The sequence below is a fragment of the Cynocephalus volans genome, chromosome 7 (assembly GCF_027409185.1).
Source record: "Cynocephalus volans isolate mCynVol1 chromosome 7, mCynVol1.pri, whole genome shotgun sequence".
Classification (NCBI taxonomy): domain Eukaryota; kingdom Metazoa; phylum Chordata; class Mammalia; order Dermoptera; family Cynocephalidae; genus Cynocephalus; species Cynocephalus volans.
This window is the reverse complement of record NC_084466.1, coordinates 1101474-1126104: the sequence shown is the minus strand read 5'-3', so window position 1 is coordinate 1126104 and position 24631 is coordinate 1101474. Positions and strand designations below refer to the sequence as shown.

The following is a 24631-nucleotide window of genomic DNA, read 5'->3' as shown; positions in this document are numbered from 1 at the left end:
TCACAGATCTTCAGATACAGGAAGCTCAACGATCTCCAAACGTATTCAACCCAAAAAGGTCTTCTCCAAGACATGTTACAGTCAAATTGGCAAAACTCAAAGACAAAGAGAGAATCTTAAAAGCTGCAAGAGAGAAGCGTCAAATCACCTATAAGGGAGCCCCAATCAGACTAACATCAGACTTTTCATCACAAACCCTAAAAGCCAGAAAGGAATGGGATGATATATTCAAAATACTAAAAGACAAAGATTGCCAGCCAAGAATACTCTACCCTGCAAGGCTATCCTTCCGAAATGAGGGGCAAATAGTATATTTCTCAGACAAACAAAAACTGTGGGAGTTCACCACCACATGACCACCCTTACAAGAAATTCTCAAGGGAGTACTGGATTTGGTTCCTGAAAAATAACTACCACTGCCATAAACACCCAAGAAAAATCAAAACCCACTAGTATAATAAAAATGGCAATCATGAAGAGAAAACAAACAAACAAAAAGGCTATCTACAACCCAAGGAACCAACAAACACAGAAAACAAACAGTAAATCAGAAAGCAAGGGAAAAAAGACACCTAAGACAACCAAACAATAATCAATAAAATGCTAGGAATAAATCAACACTTTTCAATAACAACTCTTAATGTAAAAGGCTTAAATTCCCCAATCAAAAGACACAGACTGGCTGACTGGATCAAAAAGGAGGACCCAACTATATGCTGCCTTCAAGAAACCCACCTCACCCATAAACACTCACATAGACTAAGAGTGAAAGGATGGAAAAAGATTTACCATGCAAACAGAAAAGAAAAGCGAGCTGGAGTAGCTATTCTTATATCTGATAAAATAGACTTTAAACTAAAAACCATAAAAAGAGACAATGAGGGACACTACGTAATGATAAAAGGATTGATCCATCAAGAAGATATAACAATCATAATTATATACACACCCAATGTTGGAGCAGCCAGATTTATAAAACAAACTCTATTAGACCTAAAGAAGGAAATAGACAATAATACCATAATATCAGGAGACCTGAACACCCCACTGTCAATATTGGACAGATCATCAAGGCAAAGAATCAGAAGAGAAATACAAGATCTAAACAATACTCTAGATCAATTGGACTTGGCAGATATCTACAGAACATTCCACCCAACAACCTCAGAATATTCATTCTTCTCATCAGCACATGGATCATTCTCCAGGATAGATCACATATTAGGTCACAAATCAAGTCTCAACAAATTCAAAAAAATTGGAATTATCCCATGTATTTTCTCAGACCACAATGGATTAAAATTAGAAATCAATAACAAACGAAATTCTGGAATCTATACAAACACATGGAAATTAAACAGCATTCTACTTAATGACATATGGGTCCAAGAAGAAATCAAGCAGGAAATCAAAAAATTTATTGAAACTAATGAAAATAATGATACATCATACCAAAACCTGTGGGATACTGCAAAAGCAGTACTAAGGGGGAAATTTATTGCATTAAATGCTCACCTCAGAAGAATGGAAAGATGGCAAGTGAACAACCTAACACTTCACCTTAAAGAACTAGAAAAACAAGAACAATCCAAACCTAAAGTTAGCAGACGGAAAGAAATCATTAAGATCAGAGCAGAACTTAATGAAACTGAAACCCAAAAAATAACACAAAAGATCAACGAATCAAAAAGTTGGTTTTTTGAAAAGATAAATAAAATTGACAAACCATTAGCATGGCTAACTAAAAACAGAACAGAGAAGATCCAAATAACAAAAATTAGAAATGAAAAAGGTGATATTACAACTGATTCATCTGAAATACAAGTAATCATTCGAGACTACTATAAACAACTATACGCCAACAAATTTGAAAATCTGGAGGAAATGGATAAATTTCTGGACACACACAAGCTCCCAAAACTGAGCCATGAAGACATAGAAAATCTGAACAGACCAATAACAATAAAGGAGATTGAAGCTGTTATCAGAAGGCTCCCAACAAAGAAAAGCCCAGGACCAGATGGATTCACAGCAGAATTGTACTATTCAAAGAGGAATTGACACCGATTCTTTACAAACTATTCCAAAAGATTGAAACAGACGCAAATCTCCCAAACTCATTCTATGAAGCAAACATCATCCTGATACCAAAACCAGGTAAAGATATAACCAAAAAAGAAAACTACAGACTGATATCCTTGATGAATATAGATGCAAAAATCCTCACTAAAATACTAGCAAACAGAATACAGCAACACATATGTAAAATTATTCACCACGATCAAGTGGGATTCATCCCAGGGATGCAAGGTTGGTTCAACATACGAAAATCAATAAATGTGATATACCATATTAATAAAATCAAACACAAGGACCATATAATCATCTCTATAGATGCTGAAAAAGCATTTGATAAAATTCAACATTAATTCATGACAAAGACCCTCTATACATTAGGTATAGATGGAAAGTATCTCAACATAATTAAAGCCATAAATGATAAACCCACTGTCAATATCATCCTGAATGGGGAAAAGCTGAAAGCTTTTCCTTTAAGAACAGGAACTAGACAAGGATGCCCAGTCTCACCACTCCTATTCAACATAGTGTTGGAAGTACTAGCCAGAGCAATCAGAGAAGAGAAGGAAATAAAGGGCATCCAGATTGGAAAAGATGATGTCAAACTGTCCCTGTTTGCAGATGACATGATCCTATATATCGAACAGCCTAAAGCCTCTACAAAAAAACTCCTGGAGTTGATAAAGGATTTCAGCAAAGTAGCAGGATACAAAATCAACACACAAAAATCAGTAGCATTTCTATTCTCCAATAGTGAACATGCAGAAAGGGAAATAAAGAAAGATTGCCCATTTACAATAGCCACCAAAAAAATAAAATACTTAGGAATTGAGTTAACCAAGGATGTGAAATATCTCTATAATGAGAACTACAAACCATTGCTGAGAGAAATTAGAGAGGATATAAGAAGATGGAAAGATATCCCATGCTCTTGGATTGGAAGAATCAACATAGTGAAAATGTCCATACTACCCAAAGTGATATACAAATTCAATGCAATCCCCATCAAAATTCCAAAGACATTTTTCTCAGAAATGGAAAAAACTATCCAGTCATTTATATGGAACAATAAAAGACCACGCATAGCCAAAGCAATGCTGAGCAAAAAAAATAAAGCTGGAGGCATAACACTACCTGACTTTAAACTATACTACAAAGCTATAATAACCAAAACAGTATGGTACTGGCATAAAAACAGACACACTGATCAATGGAATAGAATAGAGAATCCAGAAATCAACCCACACACCAACAGCCATCTGATCTTTGACAAAGGCACCAAGCCTATACACTGGGGAAGAGACTGCCTCTTTAGCAAATGGTGCTGGGAGAACTGGTTATCAATATGCAGGAGAATGAAACTAGACCCATACCTTTCACCATACACTAAAGTCAACTCAAAATGGATTAAAGAATTAAATATACACCCTGAAACAATAAAACTTCTTTTTTTTTTTTTTTTTTTTTTTTTTTTTTGTGATTTTTGTGACCGGCCGCACCGTGCTCAGCCAGTGAGCGCATCGGCCATCCTTATATAGGATCCGAACCTGCAGCGGGAGCATTGCTGCGCTCCCAGCACCGCACTCTCCCGAGTGTGCCACGGGGTTGGCCCAACAATAAAACTTCTTAAAGAAAACATAGAAGAAACACTTCAGGAAGTAAGACTGGACACAGACTTCATGAATACGACCCCAAAAGCACGGGCAACCAAAGGAAAAATAAACAAATGGGATTATATCAAACTAAAGAGCTTCTGCACAGCAAAAGAAGCAATTAACAGAGTTAAAAGACAACCAACAGAGTGGGAGAAAATATTTGCAAAATATACATCTGACAAAGGATTAATATCCAGAATATACAAGGAACTCAAACAACTTTACAAGAAAAAAACAAGCAACCCAATTAAAAAATGGGCAAAGGAGCTAAGCAGGCATTTCTCTAAGGAAGATATACAAATGGCCAACAGACATATGAAAAAATGCTAAACATCACTCAGCATCCGGGAAATGCAAATCAAAACCACACTGAGATACCATCTCACCCCAGTTAGGATGGCTAGAATCCAAAAGACTCTGAATGATAAATGCTGGTGAGGTTGCGGAGAAAAAGGAACTCCCATACACTTTTGTTGGGACTGCAAAATGGTGCAGCCTATATGGAAAATGGGATGGAGGTTCCTCAAACAATTGCAGGTAGATCTACCATACGACCCAGCTATCCCACCGCTGAAAATATGCCCAGAGGAATGGAAATCATCAAGTCGAAGGTATACCTGTTCCCCAATGTTCATCGCAGCACTCTTTACAATAGCCAAGAGTTGGAACCAGCCCAAATGTCCATCATCGGATGAGTGGATACGGAAACTGTGGTATATCTACACAATGGAATGCTACTCAGCTATAAAAACGAATGAAATACTGCCATTTGCAACAACTTGGATGGACCTTGAGAGAATTATATTAAGTGAAACAAGTCAGGCACAGAAAGAGAAATACCACATGTTCTCACTTATCGGTGGGAGATAAAAATAAATAAATAAATTCACACACACACACACACACACACACACACACACACACACAAAAAAAAACGGGGGGGGGAGAAGAAGACATAACAATTACAATTCCTTGAAGTTGACACGACAAGCGAACAGAAAGGACATTGTTGGGTGGGAGGGGGGAGAGGGAGAGGGGTGGGAGGTTTCAGTAATTGGCCACAATAATCAACTACATTGTATATCGACAAAATAAAATAAAAAATAAAAAATAAAAAAATACTGAGAAGAAAATGAAGCAATGACTTATTTTAAGAGTCCACGAAATTGGAACAACCTTAAATTCAGTAATTTACTTGAGTATAACTCAATAAAACTTTATCTGCTATAATTTGATTAGGAGACCCTGAAGGGAGAAGCAGCAATCACTTTTTTCCCTAATATATGGTGTTACTTTTTAAAAAATTATAAAAACAGCTTATAACAAAAGCCAACATAAATGATCTTCAACTGTGCAAATGCTCCACGTGCCCCTGGTGCACTAAGTTCACAACTTGCCCTGGAAGGGCCGAGGCTCGCAGACTCCGACTCACCAGTAGTGACCGTCGCTATGTGGCTATTCAGAGGCAGACCTGAAAGTGGTCTGTGGTCTGATTCCAAAGTCGATGCCCTTGACCCCAGGAATGAGCCTCCATGTGACCAACAGGAGCAGGGCACAAAGCCATGTAAATGCAATACTCAGACAAGGCCACCCACAGTCATCAGGATACCTGACTGTGCTCAGGTGTGTGGTCAGAGGCAGCAGGCACCAGCTCCACCCGTCCGCCCTCCACCCTCAGGGGCCACGGGCTGTGGCTCCCACCAAGCGTGCCCGATCTGTCCACATCCCGGCCAAGTTCTTCTGGCCTGAGCTGCAACCAGCAACCTGTTTCTCTGCATTTCAAGGGAAGCCAGGCCAGACCAGTTTTTCAGAATGTGAAGGTATTAATCCACTACTGCATCAAGATGGGGTGCCCTCTCTCCTTTTTCAAGTCTGACAAGCCAGAGGCCCGTGTGAGGCCAGCCCCGTCCCGTGGGCTCCTCTGACATGGTGCAGGAGCCGTCCCCCACCAGGGACCGCGGCGTCCACGCCTTCCTGCTGCCTCTCACTGCCACCTTCGACTGAGCAGTGGAGGTCGTGATGGCCTCCAACGCCCTCGAAGAGCAAGAAGTGCTGGGCATCGCAGCAGCTCCAGCTGAGAGCTCGGGGACCCCGGGAAGTCCGCATGCAGGTGGACGCAGGCCACATCCAGCATGTAGCCATGTCGCTCCCTAATGCTGGGCTGATCTGGACAACGAGAAGCACTCGGTGGTAGAAATAAAATCCCTCCCGTAAAGCTTGCCTGAGCTACGATCCAGCGGCAGGTGCAGCAGTGCTGCCTGCCCTGCCACAGCCACGTGTGGGCCGAGCACGTGGGAGGCCGATGTGCGGTGCAGGCCACGGGCGGGAGACCCGGGACAGGCACCACACTTGGCACAAGCTACTTAATCGCTCTCGGTCTCAAGTTCCTCCTCTGTGAAAAACAATAATACTGTATTCTCATCGATTCTGAGACAGACTTTCACACGTGTAGTGGACTGAATCACGTCCCCAAAACTCACTGAAGCCTGAACTGTGTCCCTCAAGTTTTAAGTATTAGAAACTTGGCCCCCACTGTGACTGTTAAGAGGACGGGAAATCCCATTATGGTCATTGAAAGGTGGAGCCTTGACGAGGTGATTGGATTGCAGGACCGTGCAGGAGTGAGTGGATTAAAAATGATGGTCAGGGGTGTGGTGCTGAGGACTTTAAAAGAGGAGAGTGTGTCTCCCTCTCTCTCTGCTCTCTCTGCTTCCACCATCTTGCAAGGTGAGACCCTTGGGTCACTGATGCCACCAACAGATGTATTCCTCGGGCTCTGGAATTTGCAGCTTCAGAAACTGTAAGCAATAAATTTTGTTTTCTTTAAAAAATACCCAGTTCCATGTATTCTGTTACAAGCAACAGAAACAGACTAACACACGTCTCACCTGCTCCGAGGCTGGGGCATCCTCCCGTCAGCGCCCGCCCTCCTACGGCACCGCTTCAGCGTCGCATCTCCTTGCCGACCTGGGAACTCACAAGTCAGGTGCCCTGCTCTGTAAAGCACCTATGAAGCGTGCCCTTTCCCTGATGTCCTGTCGATCTGCTTTCCTTTTTCTGCTGAGACTTTGCACGTAGTCCATATGCTCATCCTTTGTTAATTCCATGGTTCGCAAGTACCTTCTCCAAACCCAGAGCCTGTATTTCTGCTTTGCTTATGATGCCTTTTACCAAAATTAGTTTTAAATTTTAGCATAATTAAGATTATCAATGCCCTTTATACTTTCAAATTGTGTTCAAGAGCTTCGTCCCTGCTCCAGCATCACAAAACTGTTCTATATCTCATTCTCTGAATTTTGAAGTTTTGCTTTTTCCCATTTGAGTATCAAATCCATCTGAAATTGAAATAAGGGTCTAATTTTTCTTCTTCCATATAGACAGCTATGTGTCACAGAATGACGTTTTAAATAGTCTACTTTTCCCCATTAATCAATATCTCACAGAAGACATTCAGATTGACAGATCTACAGACTGGCTCATCGCTGTCTTCTCAATCCTGTTCCCTGGGTCTGTTCATCCATCTACAATGTAATGGCGCACCGTTTAATTATTACAGCATTATAGCAAATGCTCAGTGCTCTCCTTTCAAGCCTTCTTGGCTTTGCCCCCGATCCTTCCACGATTAAGGCCTCTTTGCATGACTGGGATAAACTGTCTAGATGAGAAATAATAATCACCAGCTCTAGATTTAAGTTGCTGACATTATTTTTTTAATTAGGGTTTGCATATCTCTGTTCATCACTGAGATTACCGCACAGCATCAAGGTTACAACAGATTCATAAAAATGAGCGGATGAGGAGTTTATCTTTTTCTGTTTTCTACAAAATTTATCTAAAAGAAAAACAAAGGGCTGACAGGAGTCTCTGTGTTCGTGCCCACGCCTGCAGCGTCCTGTTTTCTCTCTCAACTCAGCTTTGTTGGGCTATATCTTTCTCAAAATTATCCATTTTGTGTTTTCATTTTCTTTGTATTTTGTGAGTCTTAAAAGTCTCTACAGATTTTCAAATTACAGCACCCTTTTCATTCCCATATATCCTGTTCACATTTTCTTTATCAGTCTCGTCAAGGGTTTATCTATTTTATCAGTTTTTCCAAAGAACCTGATTTTTTTCAGTTCATCTTTTCTTTTGTTTCTCTGTTTTCTATGTTACTAATTTCCACTCTCTCATTTCTGTGTTTATACATGTATAGAAAAAACTCTGGAAACATATACACCAAACTGATGATAATATAGTAATTACCTCTGAAAAGGAAAGACATGGGGGTTTTCTAGTGAAGCATGATTGTCACTTTTTATCCTATAATTAGTACTTGTTTTTTTAACTTTTGAAATGAGAATACATCTGTGTATTTCTTGTATAATTTAAAAAGAAACAATTAAAAGCACTAAAGCTGTGGCATTGGGATGACCCAGTTTGGGTAACCAGGGTTTAGAGAACAGGACACACGTCTGCTCTGTCCTCTGCATTTGGAGAGCTCTGCACTGACAAGAATAGCCCTTTTCTTCCCACAGTCCTCACACTTCACTTTTGGTAATTTTTCTTGTTGGCGGATCATGACTTGTGCGCACTGCAGTTCAGCTCAACTGGATCTCATAACCGACGCAGGAAGTGACATTTCATGGACTTGGAAGTGAGTCTGTGCAACTGTACGACCCCTTTAGGAGGCCCGGGGCCCCGCTCCTTGTTTTCGTGAGCTGGCACCGTCACCTCCCGACGCCCTCCACACACTGCCTGTTTACTGTGGGGTCTGCTGCTGCTGCTGCCCTCACCATCTGTCCTCTTGCTACAGCGGGAACTCCACATGGACAGGGGCTTTCTGTTGCTCTCTGATGTTCTCCAACCCCCAGAACAGAGCGTGGTGTGTGGCAGCCTGAACTCATGGTGGCTGTTAATGTTTGTCAGAATTCAGTCTTTGGATGTACCTGAGCTCTGCCGACATCTCACTTGGGAAGTCCCTTCACCCCGTCTTGTGCTGAATCTCACCCCTCCGCTGCAGTTCAGGCCTCCACCGCGCTGCCACCCCCAGGCTCTGCCACTGCTGCCGGGATGGGACCCTGGCCTGAGACTCGGTGAGTGGCTTTCTCATGCTCAGGACCTCTCAGCCAGCCGCCCTTCCTCACGGCATCCCCGTGGACCTGAACCCAGGCTCCACCATGCACAGCCGGCGACCACGCCAACCCCAAGGGACAGAGAGTTGCCTCGGCCCCACATCCTCTCCCACCAGCAGGCTCTGGCCGCTCCCTGCCCACAACAACCCTACACAGCAGGTCACAGTCTGTTCTGTGCTACCTAAGGCTGGACAGTTAGCTTAGTTGGTTGGTTACAGCACAGTGTTGTGACATGAAGGATAAGGGTTCGGATCCCCATACCTGCCAGCCACCAAAAAGCCCCCAAACAGAACGGTAGAAAGACTTGAAAAGAATGATTTTCACCATAAAATGTAATAATAGCTGACAATTACGGTGCTTTTACTAGCATTCACAAACTCAGTAACAAATACATACAGGGAACCAAGTCAGCCTCTCACAGATTTTGTGATCGCATGAACTGCAGTACGGCCCTGCAGGTCTGGAGACCGCGGTGCCGCTGAGGAGCGATGGGCCAGACTCAGCTCTAGGACAAGCAAAGAAAACTCCGGAATGAGCAGCTGCTCGAGCAGGAGCCCACCCACTCGAGTATTTTTTCTCTCTTTGACTCATTGCGAAGATATTCTTAACCCCAACTCCCAAGCAACCCAATTATTTTTTAATTAAATCTGGACTTGTCACCTGAATTATTTCAGCAATACCAGAAACAGGACAGTTAAGGCATACAGTAGGAATTTTCGACATACCAGGTAGTATTCTTCCAACAAGAGCATCTAATAGCCAAAAAGATTCTTCTTCATTCTTTGTTACAAGAATCAGATATCCTGCTATAAAATTCATTCCCTGAAATCAGAAAAGTGAGAAACAGACTTTCATTGTGAGCTTAGCTCTGAGCACTAAGTTTCCGTGTCTCTTGCTCTTCTCTAGAATTTGCATAATTCTAGAATCATCTTTTCGTGGGGCCTCAGACATGCTAAGCACCTGCTGTCTAGCAGTGCAATTAGTCAAGCTTAAGTGGAAAGAAAGAACAAGGAAATAGTTAAAAGAGACCCTTCTGAATGCTGCCTTAGAATGCTAAAATCAAAGACTCTCTCTTCAACTAATGGGCAAATTTGTGATAAAACAGTATAACTTACCATTGGCTTCTAAAAAAACTAATATGTGCTACAAGCATGAAGCTCTACATTCAAGCGGAAACCATACCAATGACTGTATTTTATAAAAACTACAAGTGGTCTGTCGCATGGGGTGCTGAGAGAATTTTGTGATGGAACTTCTTTGGGGAATCCATGGGTGCACTTGCCAAAGCACGGATGTGGCCAGAAAGCACAGGTATGTGTCTTTCTTAACCGAGAGAAGTGCTAGACGCTGGCAGCTTCACAACAGAGAAAGCTGTCATTTCTGGGCGGCTGGGTTTTACACGACTTCTAATGTTTTTCTTTTTTGTTCATCTAAATTTTCTAAAATAAACAGTTGTTCCTTGGTATCCATGGGCTACTGGTTCTAGGACCCCCTGCGTGCACCAAAATCTACGTACGCTCAGGTCCTGCAGTCGACCCTGCAGAGCCTGTGGACGTGAGAAGTCGTCCCCCCGTGTACACGGAGTCTACATCCACAAACACTGTGTTTTCCATCTGCGGCTGGTTGACAAAAGTCTGTGAATAAGCGGACCATGCAGTTCAAACCCACACTGTACAAGGATCAACAGTATGTATTTCTCTAGTAATAAGAAAAAAGCCCAGCTTTCATCAACCAACGTGATGAATTTACATGACATGAAATGGAGAAGGACTGGCTGCAGAAGCACCTCTGATGACTACAATCTGCACACGGACGTGGTGACAGTTATCAGGAGCTAAAACACACAGGGGAACACACACAGACTTTCATATCGTCTGACCTGCACCTCCACTTAAAAAACAGACCTGAGAACCGACTCAAAAGACAAAAGTAACTGTACAAAGACCATTGATCATGCCTGGTGACAGCAAGAGGCTGGTAAGACTTCTGTGATTGAGAACAGACCCCACCAAGCTAACGACATTGACCAGACCTGGGAGAATGTGACCTGTGCATGGATCATGCTGACGCATGGAGGTGCTGGTGTGTGACACAAGATCATACGTGCGCCCCGTGACTGCATGTATGTTACAGATGGAACTGTGTTCCCCCTAAATTCACATGATGAGGTCCTAACCCCCAGCATGCCAGAATGTGACCTCATTTGGGAAAAGGGTTGTTGCCGACATAATCAGTTAAGAGGAGGTCATACTGGGGTAGGGTGGGCCTAATGCAATGACCATGGTGTCCTCATAAAAGGGGAGTTTGGACACAGACACACGTGAAAATGGGCAGGACTCGAGTTACGATGCCACAAGCCCAGGAATGTCCAAAGATGGCCAGCAACCTCCAGCAGCCGGGAGACGCTGGCACAGACCCTCCCACACAGCCTCAGAAGGCGCCCACCTTGCCCACAACTTGGTCTCAGACCTCTGGCCTCCGGACCTGCGAGAGAACAGGTTAAGCCCCAGGGTGGTGCTTTTTTTGGCAGCTGCAGCAAACCGATGCAACACGCTATCTGTACACGTGCTCGTACACGTGTGTACGTCTGTACATTCTAGAAGTCAGCAGAGCTCTGGCATCACACTCACACTTCCAACTGCGTGTGTGTTTTAAATAAAGCTGCTTTTAAAACCCAAGAGAACAGTAAGTAGAGTGACCTAAGTGTCTCGGCCACTCTGCCTCAGCTCCTAAAGGCCCGTCCTCGTTCCTGGACGACGGTTAGTAAACGCTGAGAGTGACGGGAATCCCGCGGGAGAAGAGGGGCCCGTCCTCCTGCCCGTGCGTGCAGGCGCCGCGGAGCCTGGAGAACCCGCAGGCGGGCGGCTGCCCGGGCCGCGCGGGGCCGTGTCCACGCGCTTCTTGCTGCGGCCTCTTCTCTCGCAGGTTCCTGCCCTCTCGGCTCAGGAGCCCACCTGCTGGGCCAGACAGACACCCAAGGGCTGTCGCGAGGGCTCGAGCTGCCCAAGCCACCCACCCTGCGCCAACGTCTCGCTGAAATGAGCAGCTGGGCTCCCGGCCTCTCCAGGTTCTGGAGCCGCCACCTGTGACTTAGAGCGAAACTACCCCCACCAGGATGTCGTCTGCTGTCCTCTTCACAAACCTTCACACTAGCCTCAGCCCCCAGGAGCGCCAAGCAGGTGGCAGCCTGCATGGGGAAAGCTGCTCTCCAGCCACGGGGCGGTGGCCGTGGGGACGGGGTGGCGGCCGTGGGGACGGGGCGGCAGCAGTGCTCCCTCCACCCCCCGCAGGGTCCCCCCAGGCCGCCCACCCAGCCTGGAGTGAGCCTCGAGACGAGAAGCTGCAGTGCGGGCTGGCGGCACCCACGCCACGCACACCCCGGCCCTGGACGCTGCTGCCTGGCGTCCTGTTCTCTCGGCCCACGTCCCACCTCCCTCCCGGCCTTCCGTGGGCACCCGCCCGCCACCGACACCACAAGCAGCCTCCAGGGAGGTGTTCCCGCCTCTGCCGGAGCAGCTTGAGCCCGAGCCCTGGGAGGCGCTCCCACCCGGGACACCCGCTCAGGGTGCACGGGAGATGCCCGGCCCTGGGGATGTCCCTGGGCCGCACCTCCCTGGCCACCACGCTATTGTCATTGGCAGTCCCCAGCCTCACCTGGCAGTAGCCCACGGCTTGGTTGTGGCGGCCAAAGGCCAGCAGCACATTGTACAGCGGCTGCTGCAGGCAGGGCTGCGCCGACGTCCGGAATCGCACGTTGTCCGGGAAGGTCCGGTTCAGGTCTGCGTGGAAAGTCACGAGAAGCAATCACCCAAAGCCTCCACTCCGGGGGTCTCCCAGCCCGTGGCATGTTGGGCCCATCTGGGACGTAGGGGACAGTCTCCACCCTGGCTGATGCCTGAAGAACCCCAGGTGCCGCCTGGCCGCCTTCTGTGAGCCACGGGCACCCCCGGGCTCCACACAGCAGGGGCAGGGGCCCACCGGGCCAGAGGGGTGGGGTGTCCCCTGCATCCCGGGGACAAGCTGGGTCCCAACTGTCCTTTCTCTCAAGTCAGGACGGCAGCACAGCCTTCGCAGAGCAAGGCCCGGCCACTGGAGGTCTGTCTGCTGGCCCGTTCCTCACAGGCCACCAGCACCTCCGTCCTCACACTTCCCTGGTTAAGGAGGTATCATAACTCGAGACCACGGATGATGGTGAAATTGTACATAAAACACTGGGAAGTCCTAGTTCTGAAGGTCACAAGCTCGTGGTAGGGCACACAGACGCCCTCTCAGAAACAGACAGAACCGAACACTAGGAGCAAAGTCAACTCCATGCTGCCGGCTTTTCTGTGCGGGACGTTTCCCTGGGCCACCTTCCTGTTTATCAGACGTCCCACGGCCTCGGCCATCCCTCCCGGGCTGAGCATCTCTCAGGCGACATAGCCCTGCCAGGCCGTTCCGTGCCAGGGAGACCCAGAGACCCGGCTGCGGGTGGGTTCACCAGGACTAACCAAGCCTCACACCTTCACACGTCCACACAGGCAGGGCAAACAGGACGCCCGTCAACTGGAACTGCATTTTTCCCTGATTCCACGGACCCTGCTCAGGTTAGTGGTGTGTCTGCCATGTACTGTGCATGACTCCCGTGGACTGGGACACTTCCTATATATGTACCAAGACAGCACACGCTCCCTCTGCGACACGCGTGCTCCCCGCTGTCCTGAGCGCATCCCACCCCCCTCCCTGGCAGCCACCAGCAAGGGCTGACAAATGCCGCCATACCCCTGTTGCCAAAAACTAGATTTGGGCAGAACATTGAGCTTATGCTTTGGAGCACTTCATTCCTGCTGAGTCTTTACAAAAGAGACTTTCCCCTGGAATTCTAAACATTCCAAAACACAGAATCGGTCAAGGGGACACGAGAGCATTTCTGCTGTTTCAGACTACGGTGACCAGCCATGTTCATCCCCGTGTAGTATTTTTTATTATCAGAAGTTTTTCCACTTGTTTTGGCATTTTCTGTGGGAAAGGAAGGGCCTTTCCCCACTGCAGAGGCAGATGTGGACGGGTCTTTCCGTCTGTTTATGTGGCATGAAGGCAGCTCTGTGGGCATGAAACACCCACCATGAGGTCCCTAAATAAAATGATTTATCCAGAAGCCTCAAAAAATTAAGCATAGAACTAACATGTGACCCCGCAATCCCACTTCTGGCGTGTGCCCAGAAGAGAGAGCAGAGACTCTGGCAGGAACCTGCACACCTGTGTGCCAGCAGCGCCATTCTCAACAGCCACACGGTGGAAGCAGCCCAGCGTCTGCCCACAGATGAATGCACGAGAAAGCGCATCCACACGCGTGGACGATCACTGAGCCCCAAAGAGGAGGGAAGTTCTGACACACGCCGCAGCCAAGACGGACCTCGACGACACGACGCTAAGCAAGACAAGCCGCTCACAAGAAGACCAACACAGTACGATTCCACCTCTGTGAGATCAAAATCACAGACACAGAAAGAAGCACGGTGGCCGCCAGGCGCCGGGGGAGGGAACGGGGCGTCAGTGTTGAGAAGGGACAGAGTTCCAGTTGGGGAAGATAGAACCATAACTTTTATGTGATGCATATTTTACCACAATTAAAAAAAAAAAAGACATCCAAAAACACACTAAACAGAGCCTTTAAATTCATTTCTCGAGCCAGCAGCAATGGTCTCTTTTATTTAGTACACGTGGCTGAGTGATGACCGCTGGCCGTGCATCTGTTCTGAGACCTCTGGCCGCGGTCACGGGGCGGGCAGGATGTGGCCTCGGCTCCCACACCCCCGCACTGGCCGCCAGCCCCTGCTGGGGGCCCCCTCCTGCCACTTTCTCCCCTCGCAGTCACCCCAGCCTCTCAGCACGGTAAAGTAGCTGCATTTCTCAAAAATTACATATTTTGGGTTTAAATGTGTATTTCTCAAGAACTGTTAAAATCAGGAAGGCAAATGTATTTCCTAAAAATCTGGCTATTCAATTTAAGTTGAACTTTTTTTTAGTACTTTGATGGTCCAGGACAAGTGACCCTTTGCCTGTGTGATTACCGAGGAAACCCTCAGACAAAGAAATTAGAGGTAAAAATGCCAGCACCCGAGTCGATGATGACAGCCTGACAAAACGAAGGCTCTGGCGTGTGGCCCGTGAGGCACACGCAGTGCACGTCGGGCGCGGCCCCTCCTGTCACGCCTGTGCCTGGCCCTGTCCTGGGAGAGTCTCACCCGCTGGCTGGGCACGCAAACATCTGCTGAATGAATTAAAAACACGGTGCCCCCCTTGTGAATGCTTTAGTTGTGACTTTTCCTTTGAAAAAAATATAACTTCAGGTTAAAGTCAGTGTTTTCATGTCCCCAAGGCTCTAACCTGGGTGGGAGCAGGGTCGCCTCCGGAGGGACGGACGCCTCACCTGTCCTGATGGCATCCTCCAGGCTGGGACTCCTGTCTGCCTGCAGCAGCTGGTGGTAGTAGCCGGGATTCCGGTCCATCCGGGCCTGGGCTCCGCTCACTGCCATCCAGACGCGGGCCCGGTGCTCCAGCGGGACACCCTTGCGGACATAGCGCTTCACTGAAAGCGAGGGGACAACAGCGTGCTGAGCTCAGGCCGGGCGGCCGCCATGCACGGCCAGCCCCGCCACTTCTCCCACATCGAGGGTGAGACCTGCGCTGCGTGCAACTCTGCCACCCACCACGGAACTCGGCCGTCCCACCGGCTACTGCAATGGCAACTCTGCCCTGCGCCTGGCCGTCACCTGCCTAAGAGGCATCGGCGGGGGGCTGCAGGTCACCCGTCCTCCCTCGGCTGGTAAGCTCAGCCAGTTGGAGTCTGGTGCCAGCAACACCAAGGTCCAGACTGGATCCCTGTACCAGCCAGCAACAAAAATAAAAAGATAAAAATAATAATCCCACAAAGCCCAGGGTGCTACATTGTGCCCTTATGACTTTAATCAGCAAAACAGCTAATTTTCAAAACAAATATTCAAAGCTTTGTTGTTTTCCTTTGATATTATAAATATCATTATTTTAAAAGAAATTACACTTTAGAGAAAAAGAAATAAAATCACATGCAATTAGTGAAATTCCATAAGCTGCCACAAAAAGAACAAAATCTGAGGCACCAGCTGTACTTAACAGACAAAAAAATTATAAAAATAACTTAATAAGCTACAGTCAAGAAAAGGACTGTAGAGTAAAACCTCATTAACTCAAATTCCAAGATGATCCACAATTTATTTTTATTTTATTTAATTTAATTAATTTATTTATTTATTGTGACCGGTAAGGGGATTGGAACCCCTGGCTTGGTGTCGCCCGCACCGCGCTCAGCCAGTGAGCGCACCGGCCACCCCTATATAGGATCCGAACCGCGGCCTCAGCACTCCCAGCGCAGCTGCGCTCCCAGCACCACACTCTCCCGAGTGAGCCACGGGTTCGGCCCGCACAATTTATGATCATGGGGACGTGAGCATCTGAAAATGCAGGTGCCAGGAGAGCAACGCGCCACGTGTCCGCCGGGCCTGCCGACAGGGGAAGCTCCTGGAGGCAGCAAGTGCTCGCCAGGTATTGGACGAATGACGCAAGGTGACAAAGGAAGACCAGCAGAATGACGCAAGGTGACAAGGGAAGACCAGCAGACACCGACGCGGTCCACAGAGAGCCAAGAACAACTCTCAGCAGTACCCTCTGCCGGCTGAGGAGCACGCCGGAGCTGTGTCTCTGCAAGAACAGCTCAGTACGCTTGGTCTTTTCACACTGCCTATGGGAGTAGGAAAACGTACGCTTTGTTTTATTTTTTAAATTGTGCCACAGACACTAATAATTCAGCCTGACTTTTCCTCCAAATTAGTGTGATTTATACTGAATTTGGTTGTTGCCCTTGGAGGGCAACGTGACCGGAAATGCTGCAAGTAAGTCTCAGTCATTCCTTGCTGAACAGCAGCAGGACGGGGTCAGTCCCAGCACAGGGTCAGTCCAGCACAGGCAGGGACTGTTCTTACTTAGAGGGACAGCAGCAAAAAGGAAAGGACATGCAAAAATCAATGGTATTTCCACAAACTAATGATGAAGAAATGGAAATCTAAAAATTAAAAATAGTATCATTTACCACACACCAAAAAATAAAAGGAGAAATACTTAGGGATAAATCTAACAAAGTATCTGCAGGTCCACATGCTAAATGCTGCAAAAGAAACCATAGAAGCCCTAAGTAGATGGAGGCCTATACCATGCTGATGGGTTGGACGACTCACTACTGGATGTCAGTTCTTCCCAAATTGTCCTATAGATTCCTGTACGCAACTCTCACCAATGTTCCAGGAAACATACCTTGTAGATCATGACAAGCCAATTCTAAAATTTATATCAAAAGTGAAGAGAACAAAACCATCTTGAAAATGAAGTTGGAGGAGTCACACCGTCTGATTCTAGGGCCTACAATAAACCACCACCACGCAGTACTGGTGAAAGGTTAAACAAATGAATTAATGGAATATAATAATGGATCTGGAAAGAACCCACACAATCAGGATCGATTGCTTTCGACAAAGGAAATTCAACACAGACATAACAGTTTATCCAAAGAAAGAGAATGGTTAAAATAAACAACGCCAATCACATGGACTGTGCTGGCAAGAACACAGGGCAGCTGGAATGCGCGAACCCTTGTGGTGGGAATGCAAAACTGTACGGCCACCTTGGAAAGACAATTTGCGGTTTCCTGCGGTTAAACATACGTTGACCCAGCAATCCCAACACTGAAGTGTTTACCCAAGAGACATAAACACCAAGTTCACACAGAAACATGCATGCAAATGTTTATAATGTTGGCTCCATACATCCCAAACGACTTCAACTGATAAACAGATTTTAAAATTGTAATACAGGCATACAATGAAACATTCCTCAGCAATAAAAAGGAATGAACTATTGATACGCACAAGATCACAAGATCGTGGATGAATCTCAAATGCATTACATCAGGAGAAAGAAATTAGACTCAAAATTCTACGATCTGTATGATTCCATTTAATCGATTTCCCGGGAATGGCTGAACTGCAGGAATGGGGCAGCCTGGGGTGGGATTGACCACAGGGCGGTACAAGGACAGGATGCCTGACGGTCTGAAACTGTTCTGAATCTTGACTGTCATTAAGGTTATCTGACTCCAGGTGTTTGTCTAAACTCACAGAACTATACACAGGTAAGAGTGACTTTGCTGTAAAAAATAATCTAATAATATAAAGTTTTGTTTTTATCTTTTTTTTAAAGAAAAGGGCAAAATGGCTAAATGTGGAGTCAGACGCCCCACCCTGTGGTGACTTAACTAGCCCCAGGCTTTGAGCCAGCCCTGCTTTCCGCATCTGGGGTGGGGAGTGGGGGAAGCACTCAGCCCAGCACCGGGAGGAGGTGAGCAAGGGTCAGCAGCAGCAAAACCCAGAAGGTTCCTCGGACAAAGACCTCTGCTACTTGTTGACAAGTTTGTTGTCTGAATTCACATGGTTTCTTCAGATGAGAATGAAAGCAGTTCACCCAAGCGCAGGGCCAACCCACAGATCCTCACTCAGGTTTGGAGAAGTGTAAAATACAAAGTAAAACAGTTGGGAAATTTCTAAAAGAAGCTACATCCTAGAGAATTAATGTCCATCTCTCTGCCCCAACAAAGTTAAGCAAATCCCCAGTTTTTTGGTATTTGTCTTTGAAAATATGGTTTTGCAACTTAATTTTAATTTATATAGATAATTACATGGCTCTGAAGCTTTTCCCTGCTGAAACCCCTTCCCATAGAGAGGAAGACTGGGACAGGAATGAGCCCAGACCAAGCTGTCGCATTTAGTCTTTCTAGGTTGAGTGGAAACAGCAGGCTGTGTTCGTAAGGGCTCCTGGTGGGTATTTGCTCTGGGGAAAAAAAAGAAGCGTATTCACTGCACTCACAAGAGCGCGATCAAACAGAACACATTATAGCTGTCCTGCTAAGATGGGTTGAATGCCCAGTCTTGCAGATAATTGTGTTACTAGAGACATTAAGGTAGGAAGTACACGTAAAAATCCTCCAGAAAAAGAAAAAAACAAAAACAAAGCCAGTAGGACTTAAAGAAAGCCAGATAAGGTTAAAGAACAGGACCAAACTGGAGACTTCAGGGCGTGCCTGCTGAAATTCAAGGACGGCCCGGAACTGAGCTCCCCGGCTATTGAGACTATTGACTTCTGCAGCGCAAGGTCATCGCCCCACCAGTAATCTCCTTCCCAGGGGTGCCACCCACCTGACTGCACCACGGCCGCCTACAATGTCTGGCAGGAAAATGTTGGATTCCCATTTCTGGAATAACTTGTCCACTCCTGTTTATACCATCCACTCTCTTAGACCTTTGCCCAGGCTCCCTGACTGTCACACCCAGAAGCCACACTCCCCAGTAGCAGGGACACACAGGACCACAGAATCCCACACACCTCCCCTGGGTTAACCAGCGTCCTGTTTCCTGTCAGAACATCAGGGGACACTCCTAGCAGGCTGGCAGGTACCTGCTGCACCCCAGCCCTGCGGTTCCCACCCTCAGCCAAGGCTCACGGGGAATCAGAGACACTGGTCCCCAGACCTGTTCATGACCATGACAGTCGTTACCATAATTACAGTCAACTTAACTAGCATTACATAAATCAAAGAAATATTAAAGCCAAGAGGAGGAAAGTTGTTACTTCAGTAAAACCAAGTCAAATGTTCAGAAAGAGCTGATCGACAAGTGCTTGAAAGGAAGCCAGCACAAGAACAAAACCGGAGAACCGAGCGTGAGGCGCCTGCCAGGCCTGGGGAGGCCAGAACTCTAGAAGGACTGGGCGTTCAGACGGCTGCAGCTGCCTCTTACCCCTGCTCTGCTTAGAGACAACCCCGCCCCATACCAGAGAACGGTTTCCCGGAACACACGGAATTCAGATTAGCCCACACAGCCCACTCAGAGAACGGTGGACACAGTGAAATGACACAGTGGCAGAGGCGGGTAGAGTAAGTGTGCACTCGTGTTTGCGTAAAAACAGGAGCCGTCCAGATACCCAGGGACTCCTCGGCCTAACTAATCTGTTGGTCAAGTCTAGAGTTAACCACAAGACAAGAGGCCTTCTCCTGTGTTCACAGCAGACCGCAGAGCCACCAGCACATCTGCATGTGCGTGCACTTCTGTTCCTGGGGGAGACATAGGACGTTCCCTAGCGGTCGCTGCTGCCGGAGACTGCGCCCTGGGGTCGGAGAGAAACTCAGTTTCACTTGGTACCCTTTAGTATGGTTACGATGTTTACCATGTGTGTAAACATGTAACTTTTTAAAATTAAAAGACCAGTCACCTTCTAAGAATAAATCAAAAGAAAAAAACTAAGGCAGATGTTCTGCTGGAGACAGGTTCGCAGACAGCAGCAACACGGGCAGGCTTCAGCGTCTGGGGCATTCGCAGTTCAGCTCTAGGATGTTATGCGACACCAGGTTTACAGTGTTCAGTAAAGCCCAGTGGGGTCTCCATCCCCCCTGCCCTGGCAGCAACAGCCTTAAGGAGGGCGGGCTCTGTCAGGGGGCAGAGTGTGGCAGGACCAGCTCCGCTCTCTAACCCGCACATCCAGTGGGCAGCAAGTCCCAAGGCCAGCCTCCTCCACCAGGCCTCCGTCACCCAGCTCCACACTGTTATCTGAACACCCGTGTCCGCGGCACTGTGGGCCTTATTCACCTACCTCTTCAGGAACAAACACTGATCTTGTCACCCCTTTGCTTACAAACCCTTTAGCAGCTGGCATCTTTCTTCCTGCTCATGGCTGACTACCCTCCTCCCCGCCTGCCCTCCCACACCCTAGGTCGCGCTGCTCTGCCCCTCCGTGCTCAGCCGTCCGGCTTCCAGGAAGCCCCCGATTCTCGCCTTTACTCCCTTTTGTCTAGGTTCCCAGAACGGCCCGGGCACACGTCCACCAGAGCTGTCACCCCACTGCACACAACTGCCACATCTTGTCTGTCTGGCAGGGGCAGCAACAGTGCAGGCAAACACTTCATTCGTTCACTCAGCGAATATTGATGAGGTACTGAGGACTTAGCAGAGAATGAAACTAAACCCCTGCAGGTGGGGAGGGGCCTGAGACTCAGAGGGAAGCAAACCGTAAACAAGGAAACCAGATCCCTGCTGCCTGGATGGGGCATCGCGGTGGGACGCACAGACGGCCTCGGGGCGGTGGCCCCCGGGTGTCTGCGAAGAGGCACAAAGGAGAGGGTCCGCGATCCTGAGGCTGGGTGGGGTGCAGGCAAGGCGTGCTCAAGGCGCTAGGAGGAAGGCCAGCGGGTGAGGGGTGCGGTGGGGAGAGGGACAGGCAGGCCAGGAGGGTCTCGGGTCCCCCTCTAAGGGCTCTGGCTCGCTCTGCGGGGGATGGGGTGGGTTTGGTCACATGAAAGACAAACAGCTTTGTCCAGGCTGGCTTTGAGGAGCTGCACGTCTGCTTCCTTCTGGGCACCAGCTACGTCCCTTGTTTGGAAAGGAGGGTCCTCGCTTGTGCCTGACAGCAGCCCATGTCCATGGGGACGGGACGGCGGCCGAGCTGCTCCGGAGCTGCGGGGCTGCGGTCCCGGCCCAGCCCGGCCCGAGGATGCACCTGCCCCGAGGATGCACCTGCCGGGCGCGCTCTGGGACAGAGCGCCCGAGTCCCCGGACGCCGCGTGGCCGCCCCTCGGGGTCCCCGTCACTCACGCGTCGCGCTCTTCTGGACGCGGCCGCGTCCCCCGAGCAGCTCGGACCACTTGGCCGCCCTTCTGGCGAGCACGACCAGGTGGCCGGAAAGGAAATCCTCGTAGGCCGCGTAGTCAAAGTCCTCCGGCCGCTCGAACCCGTACGGATCGACCCTGCGACACGAGAGGGACGAGGGGCCTGAATCCCCGCGTGGACTTCCGCGCCTGGAGCCGGGGGACGCGGCCCGGGACCCTCCGCCACCTACCCGGGGACGCGGCCCGGGACCCTCCGCCACCTACCTGGGGACGCGGTCCCGCGCCGCCTGCAGGCGCCCGGCGAGCTCCATGCCGAGGCGGGGGCGAGAGAGTCACGGGGCTGAGCCGGGCCAGGGTCGCCTCCCGGGGCTCCGGGCGCTCGGCGGGGCCGCGGGCGGGAGGCGGTGCCGGGGGCGGGGGCGCAGGAGGCCTCGGGAGGGGATTGAGGGGATCGAGGGGCGGGGCTGGGACGGCGGGGGCGGGGCGGGGTTAAAGGAGGGGGCGGGGCGCCGGGCGGGGGTTAAAGGAGGGGACGGCGGGGGCGGGGCGCCGGGGGGGGGGATTAAAGGAGGGGGCGGGGGCGGGGTTAAAGGAGGGGGCGGGGCGCCGGGCGGGGGTTAAAGGAGGGGACGGCGGGGGCGGGGCGCCGGGGGGGGGAATAAAGGGGGGGGCGGCGGGGGCGGGGTTAAAGGAGGGGGCGGGGCGCCGGGAGGGGATTAAAGGAGGGGACGACGGGGGTCGGGGTTAAAGGGGGCGGGGCACGGGCCGCGGCGGGGCGGGGCAGGGGCGGGGTTAAAGGAGGGGGCGGGGCACCGCAGGCCCTCGGGAGGACGGCGGGGGCGGGGCGCCGGGAGGGGAATTAAAGGAGGGGACGACGGGGGTCGGGGTTAAAGGAGGAGGCGGGGCGCCGGGCGGGGGTTAAGGGAGGGGACGGCGGGGGCGGGGTTAAAGGGGGCGGGACACGGGCCGCGGTGGGGCGGGGCAGGGGCGGGGTTAAAGGAGGGGGCGGGGCACCGCAGGCCCTCGGGAGGACGGCGGGGGCGGGGCATGGGCGGGGTTAAAGGGGGCGGGGCACGGGCTGCACCTGCTCCTGCTCCTGCGACGCCCGGACTCGGCGGCGTCCGGGGGTCCGGGGGTCCGGGGGCCCGGGAGGGGCGGGGGCGGGTCGCGGGCCCCCGTCGGGTTCTCCCGCGGTCCCGTCCAGCCTCAGTGCCCGGCGGACTCTGGCCTCCGACCCGTGTGTTTATGTCCCTTGGCAGGAGGCGATCCAGTCTGATTTGGGTTTGCTCCGCGCACGTCAGGCTGACACATGTGAGCCGGGGACCGTCACCCCGCCCCGCTCCGGCTCCATCTCGGCCGCGTTTCCGAGCGCGGCGGCCCCCGAGGGCGGCGGCTGGAGCCCGGGAGGCTGGGGACGCCGCGCCCTCCCGGGCCCCGGTGACCCAGGACCGACGCGGGCCTGGGAGCGAGTCCGAACCCGGGTCCTCCGCGGTCGGCAGCGCAGGTCGCGCGGGTGGGCGCGGCCACCAGACCCCGCACGGCGCCGCCGCGGTGCTGCTACCCGACCCTCCCTGCCCCAGGGCGCCAGGTGTACGCACCGCCCCCGCGGTCCCCGTCGCCGTCACGGTGTCCTGGAAACCGCGTCTCCGCTGCTCCCCACACCTGGGAGGCGTCAGAAATGGGCCGGGACAGAGTGTGCGGAGTCGCCCCGGCCCGTGGGGACGTGAAGGGGCTCCGGGGTCTGAGGCTTCTCGGTCCCTCTTCAGTGGGTTTAGAACCCACCAGAGGCACGTCTCTGCCGTGTCACCGTCGGCTCCTGGGCTCAGGACCCCAGCCGGACCGAGGTGCCAGCCTGCCTGGGAGGAAGAGGTCTTTCGGGGACTCCAATGGCACCTTCTCATGAGGAGAACCCACAGCTGGGAGGGATAATAGCGTCCCACGGCAGGTCTCTCCGGGCCACGTGGACCAACTCCAGAACCGACGTGGGCTTTTCGGGAATGTTCCATCTGGGCACTAACCAGAAGCCTGGAAAGTATCTGCAGAACACGGCCAGCCCTGCACCGGGGACTCCTGTGTGTCCGTTTCCACCCTTGTCACACCCTGGGAGACTGTGGGGAACTTGAGCTCACTTGAGCACAACCCCCAATACCAGTGCGTGTGCCCAGTTTGCTGGTTCTGAAAACTCCTAGAGCTTCCGGCTCGGCTCAGCCGCCTTTTGCTTTTGAGAGAGGGCGCATGCCACCTCTGTCACAGACAAGAGCCCCGGTGTGCTTGGGCCTTCCCCAGGCGGGAGACACGCCCTCATCCCACCACGCGGGCCCCCAGGCATGCTGTGTCACAGCGCAGACTGACCCGCAGGGCCCGGCCTTTCCTTTCTCTTCCAGACTGGGCTGCTTCTGGCCTGAGCAGACGACTCCCACCTCCTGCATCCTGTGGCTGTTTCTGGGGCGAGCCCCACAGTCGGCCCCACCCTTGCCCCGCACCCCATGTCCCGGGTGCCCAGGCTCCATGCATGGCACAGCCATGCTCCCATCCCGCTCCAGCCCTGGGCACCGTGGGCCCTCTCCTTGGTTTTGGGGGTCCAGCCTCACCCCTCCACCCACCTCACACAGCAGCAGTGTCCTGTGGCACACGGTGCCTCTGCAACAGCCATACCCTCGGCCAAGTGTGGCTTGGGGCCAGGCACAGCCAGAGCACAGGTGCCGGGAGTGCCATGTCAGGAGCGCAGCCGCCCCCACGAAGGGTGGACAGGAGGGCACGCGAGAGGCGGGGCCACGAGGGCCTGGGAGGAGTGGATGGGATCCTACTATGGAAGGACAAACACAGCAGTAGCTGAGCACGTGCCAGTCATCAGTCAGGAGTCACAAGCCATGGAGGGGGCATCCAGACCCTGTGGCTTCCTGCTGGACCACAGGGAGCACGGGGCATGCCCTTGGGGCTCCTGGCGGTGTGCTGAACCTGGAGCCACTCAGGCCCTCCCCCGGCACAGAAAACATGAGGACTGGAGGGCGGGAAGGATCACCCAAGTGCTCCGTGTGGGAAGTTCTAGAGCAGTGCCACTC

At 50.8% G+C, this 24631-nt stretch overlaps 1 protein-coding gene across 2 annotated transcripts in view; it reads right to left on the bottom strand.

The window, feature by feature from the left end:
• The window catches only part of GRTP1 (growth hormone regulated TBC protein 1), a 35447-nt gene extending 13433 nt beyond the window's left edge, over positions 1-22014 (bottom strand). Inside the window, exons 1-5 of one of the 2 annotated variants that reach the window (XM_063102583.1) lie at positions 21834-22014; positions 21556-21707; positions 15258-15416; positions 12500-12624; positions 9571-9667 (exon numbers count right to left, since the gene is read on the bottom strand). In XM_063102583.1, the coding sequence (XP_062958653.1) occupies positions 9571-9667; positions 12500-12624; positions 15258-15416; positions 21556-21707; positions 21834-21880 (580 nt within the window). In that variant the 5' untranslated portion in view covers positions 21881-22014. The remainder of the gene's footprint in view (positions 1-9570; positions 9668-12499; positions 12625-15257; positions 15417-21555; positions 21708-21833) is intronic. The other variant, XM_063102584.1, reaches the window with a different exon arrangement.
• Between the last annotated feature and the right edge of the window lie 2617 nt (positions 22015-24631).